The 8,523-nt window shown below is 52.2% G+C and overlaps 1 protein-coding gene across 1 annotated transcript in view; it reads right to left on the bottom strand.

Annotated features, from left to right (window-relative positions):
* PPM1G (protein phosphatase, Mg2+/Mn2+ dependent, 1G) overlaps positions 1 to 4,827 on the bottom strand; it is a gene marked incomplete at its 5' end in the record, with an annotated part of 8,846 nt that extends 4,019 nt beyond the window's left edge. The window contains 4 exons of the mRNA XM_010297253.1: positions 199 to 336; positions 771 to 1,240; positions 2,677 to 2,809; positions 4,742 to 4,827. Of these exons, the coding sequence (XP_010295555.1) occupies positions 199 to 336; positions 771 to 1,240; positions 2,677 to 2,809; positions 4,742 to 4,827 (827 nt within the window). The remainder of the gene's footprint in view (positions 1 to 198; positions 337 to 770; positions 1,241 to 2,676; positions 2,810 to 4,741) is intronic.
* Between the last annotated feature and the right edge of the window lie 3,696 nt (positions 4,828 to 8,523).

Raw genomic sequence — 8,523 nt, 5'->3', positions numbered from 1 at the left:
CGATCTCAACCTGCTGCCCAGATCCATGCCCTATCCCTCAGCCTTTTGCATGAAGTTAGGCTGTCAGCAGCTATATTCAGCCTCAGGAGAACAAGAGGGATGTTTTATCCCCATCTGAATGGAAGTAACTCCTTGCTGAGTCCCTCCCAAGTGCCCTTGGCTCCACTACGCTGCAGAACACAAGAACAGGGTGTGCACCTCCTCTTTCCCCTCCATGCCTGGTAACAACATTTCCTCCTCTTCATCCTCATCCTCCTCTGCTTCTTCAGTGTCATCTTCATCATCTTCATTCTCTGCCTCTTCACTACTGTAACCATCCTCATCTTCGCTGCACTCCTGCAAGAAACAGAAGATACCACCAGGAGTCACAGAGGACACTCTCGGGGCCCTCCCCAGACAGCTGCTCCCTCCATCCTGAGGACAGATGATAAGTTTGCCCCAGAAGAGTGAGATGACCTGATATGTTTCCCCCACACCTGATGTCTACAACCAGAGCAGGAGTTTCAACTACCACAGTGAATGGAGGGATTGTGCATGCAGCAAGACCAAGGGCTATCCATTATGGCTGCTGCACAGATGAGGGTATGTTTCCTTCAGGGTTATCTAAACAGTCCCCGACACGCCCATGAGATGGTCTCAAAGTATCAGCCTGAAAAAACTAGTCCTAGGACACACCTAGGATGTTTCAGAGGCTCGTAGCTCAAGTACCACAGTAAGCAATGCATTCTTGCCCAGCCAGAAGGCAACTCTGTCCCAGTGCTGTTTCCTACCTCACTGTCTTCCTCCTCTTCCTCAACCTCATCTGACTCATCCTCACTGTCCTCAAAAAATTTGGATTTTGTTGTGCGCTGGGGCTTTCCCGTAGAGGAGCAGGAGGGCCCGGCCTCCCCAGTAGAAGAGGTGACGGCCTCGTCACCTTTGCCTAGTTCAGGCTTCTGCAGAGCAGGGCTGTTGCCTCCAGCGCTGGCTTTGTCTGAGGTGGAGGAAATACCCGTGATTTCTTCATCTGGCTTCCCATTCTTCCTCTCCTTGTGGTCGGTAAGCTCCCCTGGGTCAGCCTCTCCATTCATATTTGACTCCCCATCATGCTGCTTGCCTGTCCCCTCTGCAGCGTTCTCCCCAGCTGGAGCTAAAGACTTGTTTTTGAGGTTCTTGGTGCAGTTTTGTCCGTAACGTGTGAGAAGCTCCTCAATGGTCATTGTGGCTTCTTCATGCAGAAGAGCAGCTTCCTCATTATCCACTAAAAATGGAAACGGGGGAAGGGGTGAGGACAAAAAGGGTCAGAAAGCAGGATACATCACCACAGCAGCAGCTGTGCAGCACACGCTGGGCTCAGCCGCGGGCTGCCCTGGCTGGAGGCTGACGCTGCAGACAGGTTTCAGCAACGCTCAACAGGCAGATGACTGGCAGGCACAGAAAACGCAGCCGAGCCTGCACCATCCTGCAGCTTCCAGGCGCTGCAGATGAGCAACAGGCAAATGGCCGGGGAATGGCTTCCAGCCACAGCCGACGCATGCGGTCTGCACGTCACCCCAGTGCCCCCGCCTCTGGCGCTGGCTGGCTGGCTGGCTTACAGGCAGCACAGAGCTTTTAAATTAGAGTAAGGTTGGAAGGTAAAGAGCCTCGTATTTCTCGAGTGCAGGCTCATCTGAAGCTGCGGAGGAAACAGACAGACCGCTTTCATGTGCAGATTTGTTCATTAATACTGCAACTGGGACCAAGGAGTTTTTCTTATAGCACTTGCTCCATGGGCCTCGGTCACCACAGGGATCCCAACCAGCTGTAATCAGACGCTCACATACAGACGACAGAATAGCTTTAGGCAGTGAGTACAGCATCTCCCAAGTGGGACACTGGAGACAAAATAAGCTAACTTCCCTAAACTATGAGCCAATGACCACCATTTCCTTATTGACATCCCCTTGGTTATCACTTTCTTTGCTGATTAGCCCCAAAAGAAAAAGAAAACACCTACATCCCAAATACTCCTGAAAGTACAGGACAAAAACAGAAAAAAAACCCCAATGAACCAAAAAACCACTTTGTCCCTGTCAGGCACAGAATGAGGGCAAATAAATTCAGCATTTTCAGACCAACACACAGCGTTCAAGGTGATGGTACTGCTTTACGTCTGCTTCAAGGCTGTCACAAGATATTCAGCCAAGGGCAGCACAGGATTCTACCCTGGGATTCACCTTCCAGCTGGCTTCATGGTCTGGCAATTACTTGCTGGTGGAAAAGCACATTTACTTCTTTGTGAGAAAAAGAATTGCTGAAGAGACCGGAACCTACTTCAGTCCTATCTGCAGCTGGTGTCTGCCACCAGCCTGGGAGAGCTAAGCACTGCACATCATGCTATTTCCCTTTCACAACAGAGCCCACTTCCCAGCTCAGAGGTTGCTTGACACATCTGAGAACTCTGCAAGCCATGGAGGAAGACCTACGGAAAACTGTGACAGACTAGTTTGTTATTCATAGGATTAAGCTACCAATTGAATCAGAATTCCCCTAGAACCAGCCCAAAGCAATAAGAGTGCTGAGGGGCGTCAGTTGAACTCCAGATGACATTTAACTGAGAAACTTGGAGAGAAAACCTTCTGCTAAAGGAGACTGACCCAGGCTCTCAGTCCCTGTCCTGGAGCTGCAGTCCTGTCTATTCAGTGGCATCTGACTTACCATCATCTTCATCAGCAACTTTCTCCTTCTCATCTTCATCATCTTGGGGTCGCCCAGCCATCTGAGAGAGCTCTTTAATCACCTCCTCAGTGGTGAGCTTAGCATCTATGGCTAAGAAAGCATCTTCCAGGGCCTATGTATGAACAGAGACATGAGAGTGTGCACAGTTTCATGTTCCTTACAGGATGGCTGCGTGTCATGCTGTGCAATCAAGTCTCTTCCAGAATGCACACCACACAGAATCACAGAATGGCTGAGACTGGCAGGGACCTCTGGGGTCCACCTTCTCCAACCCCCCTGCTCCAGCAGGGACACCCAGAGCTGGTTGCCCCAGGACCACATCCAGACAGCTTCTGAATAGCTCCAAGGATGGAGACTCCACCACCTCCCTGGGCAACCTGTGCCAGTGCTCGGTTACACTGAAACGTGTTTCCTGATGTTCAGAGCTAACCTTCTGTGGTCCAGTTTGTGCCCGTTGCCTCTGGCCCTGTCACGGGGCCCCACAGGAAGGGCCCGGCTCCCCCCTCCGCGTCCCCTCCCCGCAGGTGTGGGCACGTGTGGATTCAGCCCCCTGAGCCCCCCCGCTCCAGGCCGAGCAGTCTCAGCTCCTCCAGCCTTCCGAGCAGTTTAAGCCCCTCCAGCCTTCCCCCACAGCAGAGATGTTCCAGCCCCTTCAGCACCTTCTTGGCCCCTTCCTGGGCTCTCCAGCCTGTCCCTGTCCCTCTTGCACTGGGGAGCCCAGCGCTGGCCCCAGCGCTCCCGGTGCGGCCTCACCGGAGCTGAGCAGAGGGGAAGGATCCCCTCCCTCCACCTCCCGGCGACACTCCGAACGCAGCCCAGGACGCCATTCGCGGCCTTTGCAGCGAGGCCGCGTTGCCGGTTCATGGTCAACCTGGCGCCCACCGGGACCCCGGGGCCTTTTCTGCTGAGCTGCGTTCCAGCCGGGTGGCCCCCGGCACGTGCTGGTGCTGTGGGGTTGCTCCTCCGCAGGGGCAGGACTTTGCGCTTCCCCTTGCGGAACTTCAGGAGGTTCCCGTCAGCCCCGTTCTCCAGCCTGTCCAGGTCCCTCCGCGCTACAGAGCGGCGCGACCCTCCGGCCCAGCTCCCAGCTCGGCGGCGCCCGCGGAGGGTACGCTCTGCCCCGTCCTCCAGATCATCAGTGAAGACGTTAAATGGGACTGGAGCCGGTAATGACCCCTGGGGCACACTGGCCATTGCTGGCCTCCAGCAAGACTTTGTGTGGCTGACACCACCCTCTGGGCCTGGCTGTGCAGCCGGTTTTCAACGTGCCTCACTGCCTGCTCACCCGGGCTGCGCTCCCACAGCTTCTCTAGGAGGGTCTTACGGGACTCTGAGCCACAAGCCCTGCTGGCGCCCACGGGGGACAGGACAACATTCAACGTCCCTGTGGGGAATGGCTCAGCGTGTAGGCTCCTCTGCCCAGCAGTCACGCTTACTGCAGCCACAGCGAGCACAGCCAGCTTGGGATCAGCAAAGCACGATACTTGGGTGTTTCAGCCTCGCGCAAGAGCCACAGACTGACTGAAGTTTGCTCCGTAGGCTGTCCTCAGTCTAGATGTAAATGGAGGCTCTGGAGGGACTGCCTTCCCCTCACCCGCACCGCTACAGACTCCAGCACCAACCCACGAGATGCCCAATGTCAAATCAGGCATTAGTACTATGAGGGAGAATTGCAACAGAGGGATCGCTTGGTGGAAGCAAGACATGAACTAACCTCCCACCTCTGACAAAAGCTACTCCCACCCCACCCCAAAACATCCTACTCAATGCTCAAAGAACCAGCCCACACCTTTGACTGCAATGAGCCTGCAAATTTAAAAAAAAAGGGCAGAAAAAGAAAGCTGGAAAATAGAAGAAGGTTTATCTTGAAAATATAATCAGCACCTGGTGTACACTCCTAGAAACAAGGAAGGGAAATTAAAATGGAAGACATGGCAGACAGGCCTTGGAGGGACAGGGCGCTGCACCTAAGTATTAGGAACCTAAACAAGGGCCTTCCTCTGCACTGGTGCCCGCTTGTTCCAGGGCAGAGCTAGATTCTTACCTTTTGCAATTTGCCTTCCTTATAGGCCTTCTGATCTTTGATTATCTCAGGAAGATACTTGGCACAGTACAGGGCAACTTCTTCTCCTGAAAAGAGAGCAAGAAATCGTTTGAAGAAGCTGGTCCTCTCAGAAGCAAAATAAACTCCTGAGCAACCAAATTCCTGAGGCAAATCTGGGGACACAAACCAGAACTAACCCAGACATGTAAAAGTCATGCAGCGACAGACTGCTGGGGATCTCACACCTCCCAGCAGGCTGCACCTACAGAACAGCAGGATTCACTGATATCCCCTTGTACTTATCCTCAATGAGCTCCTACGCACCAGGTCTGGCTGATGCTATAAGCTTCCTGAAACAGATCTTACACCCGTTTTGGCACTTAGGCCAACTGTTTAGGCCCATCCTACCTAGAAAGCTCTATTTTCACATGTAAATGTGGGGACAAACAACAAGCAGGGGAAAAGGGAAGCTTTTGGTCCATGTAAGCTCTCTCTCAGAGCATTTCCACACATGATGAGCAGCACAAGAAGTGTTATATGTGTCTTCTAGACCAATAAAAATATGATGCCACAGCCTTGAGATAAGCCTTTCGGGAAGACAGGGGTCCTGGTTGGCAGAGCAGTCATCTTGGTCCTGGGAGGTATGCGTGTGTGCATGGCATGAGTGAATGGTGGCCAGAGCACCAGGCTGCCGAGAGCACACAGGAACTTGGATTGATGGTCAACACCACAAACCAAGCACCCGCTCCTAGAGCAGCTGAAAGATTTTTAAAAGCTGGAAACATTCCAGCAACTCAGTAATTAATGTTGTCAAGTACGCAACGGAACACGGGAGACAATTTTTGTGATCATGAAGGTGCTATTAAGAGACAAGATTAAACAGAGTGAGGCATCGCGAATTTCTGTAGTTCATCTCAGCAAGGGGCACCAGAAAGAACAGCGTGACTTGCAAGAGATCGTCTAGCAGCTTCGGTTTATATATGAGGCAAAGACAGACATAGGGCATAGGAACTTGGCCCACAGGTCACGAGAAAGAAAAATCAGAGCTAGAAACTGAGAAACAAACTGAACGACAGCCACAGGAGGGTGGCAGAGAGGGCAGCAGGGCAGAGCGCAGGCGGGTGGAGGGGTCCAGCTGCAGGCTCCAGGAGCGTTCAGGGCCGGGCCGGAGGAGCCGTGCCCCACCGCAGGGCAGAGAAGGGGCAGTACGAGTGCGCTGAGCATCGCGCTCGAGAGCCCCTCTGCTCGCTGCTGGCTTTCCTGCGGCTACAGGTGAGGCGAGAGTGTCACGCGTGCTCCCTCCCTCCCGGCTACAGAAGGACGGTTTTTACAGCAGAGCTGTAACAGCCGCTCAACGCTCGATCTCCCTGCTAGCGCATCCCAGCTTCCCCCCGTTTCTTCCAGCCGGCCAGAGGCCGTGCAGGTCGCTGGGCGCGACGGGAGGTAACGCACACGGGAGCAAAGCTCTGTGATGGAAAGGGGAGAGGGGGAATCGAGGGGAAAGTGTGAGAAGGGTGGGAAGTAGCTAGCCATCAGCTTAGCAAAGGGAGAGGTGGAGGGAACGTAGTGGGAAGTGAAGAGGCTGAGAGATTTGAGAGAAAGAAGAAACAGCAGGCAAGGGACTTTTCAAATGTGCCCGCAGAAAAGGGATCAAGTGGCCATTGACAAAGAACAGAAACCTTGCAAAATGGTTGCTGTTAAAATAGTGCCGCAAAAAGTTCAATGCTGTGGATCTACACAACAAAGAGACTGAGCTTTATTCTGACTGTGCTCTCAAAAATGCAGAGTGGGAGGATATAGTGATCTAACAGAGAAATAGAGGTGACCCTAGCATTTTAATGAGAACTTAAAAAGGAATACCAAGGTGACCTGACACCCACAGACCTGGCAGAAAAATAAAACACTGGCCAGCTCATATAGGATCTCAAATGAAAAGGACGGACAATTAATGTCCATTGACATGGACTTATGGAAGCAGATCTTGACAATTCAACTCAACATCTGCTCTTAAAGACACTATGATTTTGCCTGATAAAACTGAGCATGCTGATGTAACAGATTTAGGTAAGGTATATAACTTGCACGTATATATTATATATAACTTACATATACATACATGTATATAAGACAGCACTTTGCTTAAAAAGTTAAACTTTCGAGACAGCACATGCTGAATGGATTAAGGAATTGCCAACTACCAGTCATGAGATGAAATTGAACAAAGAATCACATCAGAACATGCGTTTATATGCAGTCTTGAAGGACTAGCTCCAGAGGATACTGTAACATTTTTATCAAAGAGCCAAAATAAAACAAAATTTCTGTCAGAAAATTATAGACCACAGAATCATTAAGGTTGGAAAAGCCCTTTAAGATCATCAAGTCCAACCATCACACCAACACCACCATCCCCACTAAACCATGTCCCGAAGCGCCACGTCCATACGTTTTTTGAACACCTCCAGGGATGGTGACTCCCCCCCCCCGGGGCAGCGCCCCCCCCCCCCCCCCCCCCCCAGCCTGTGCCAATGCCTGACCACTCTCTCAATACAGAAGTTTTTCCCCAATATCCAGTCTAAACCTCCGCTGGCACAACTTGAGGCCATTTCCTCTCGTCCTATCACCAGTTAGTTGGGAGAAGAGACCAACACCCTCATCACCACAACCCCCTTTCAGGTAGTTGTAGAGAGCGATGAGGTCTCCCCTCAGCCTCCTCTTCTCCAGACTGAACACCCCCAGTTCCCTCAGCCGCTCCTCATCACTCTTGTGCTCCAAACCCCTCTCCAGCTCCGTTGCCCTTCTCTGGACACGCTCCAGCACCTCAACGTCCTCCTTGCAGTGAGAGGCCCAACATGTAACACAGGATTCGAGGTGTGACCTCACCAGTGCTGAGTCCAGGGACACGATCCCTGCCCTGCTCCTGCTGGCCACACCATTGCTGATACAGATGGAGGGAGTGTTGAATAATGACAGTGATAGGTCTTCCAGATCACTTGATGAATTTGGGGGAGTGAGCAGGGGCTGCTCAGAGAGGTATGGCCACAGAAAAAACATGTGCACAGTTTTGGACCATGGCAGAAAACCACCCAGCGGATCCAAATGCTCTATGAGATGGTCCTGGAACAAGAGGCCAGGAGCGCACTATGTGCATCCTTTGATTTAGGCGGTTTTTATTTAAAGCATAAATTAGCAGGGCACACAGCGGTAGCCCTGAAGCACTGTCAGAGAACACTGACAGCTGCTACGTCCTCGCTCATACAACAGGGATCGAGCTGACCAGCCTGGCCCAAAGGTGGCTGGGGCAGTTTGCTGTGGGGCCACCGGGCTCCACCGCAGGCAGAGCTATTCCAGGCGAGTTCCAGGACTTGGCCGGCACCTCGGCTGAGATGTAGACATGACGGTGATGCACTCCTGCATAAAGGCTTGACCAGTAAGCAAGGCGGTGCACTGAGCATGCCTCAGGAGTCCAAGGAGGAGAAGAGCTAGAAAAACTGCAGATATAGCTAATTCCAAATCAGAAACTATAGGACAGGGAACAGGTCCAGTGGGCTGCTGCCACAACTACTGGTCATTGCAGAGGGCAGCTGCAATCTCCCCCAGTTTCTCTTCCAACTTGCAATCATCCCTGCCTGCCCAATCTGGACCAGCATAACAGTGCTGACATCTCTTACAAGATGGGGACTGAAGGAGCAAAGTCCCTCCTGCTGGAAGAGAAGAGCATGTTTGAGACCACCTGAGGAACTTGAACATCCACAAGTCTATGGGACCTGGTGAGATGCATC

The sequence above is a fragment of the Phaethon lepturus genome, unplaced genomic scaffold (genome assembly GCF_000687285.1).
Source record: "Phaethon lepturus isolate BGI_N335 unplaced genomic scaffold, ASM68728v1 scaffold15481, whole genome shotgun sequence".
Classification (NCBI taxonomy): domain Eukaryota; kingdom Metazoa; phylum Chordata; class Aves; order Phaethontiformes; family Phaethontidae; genus Phaethon; species Phaethon lepturus.
This window is presented reverse-complemented; position numbering and strand designations above follow the sequence as displayed.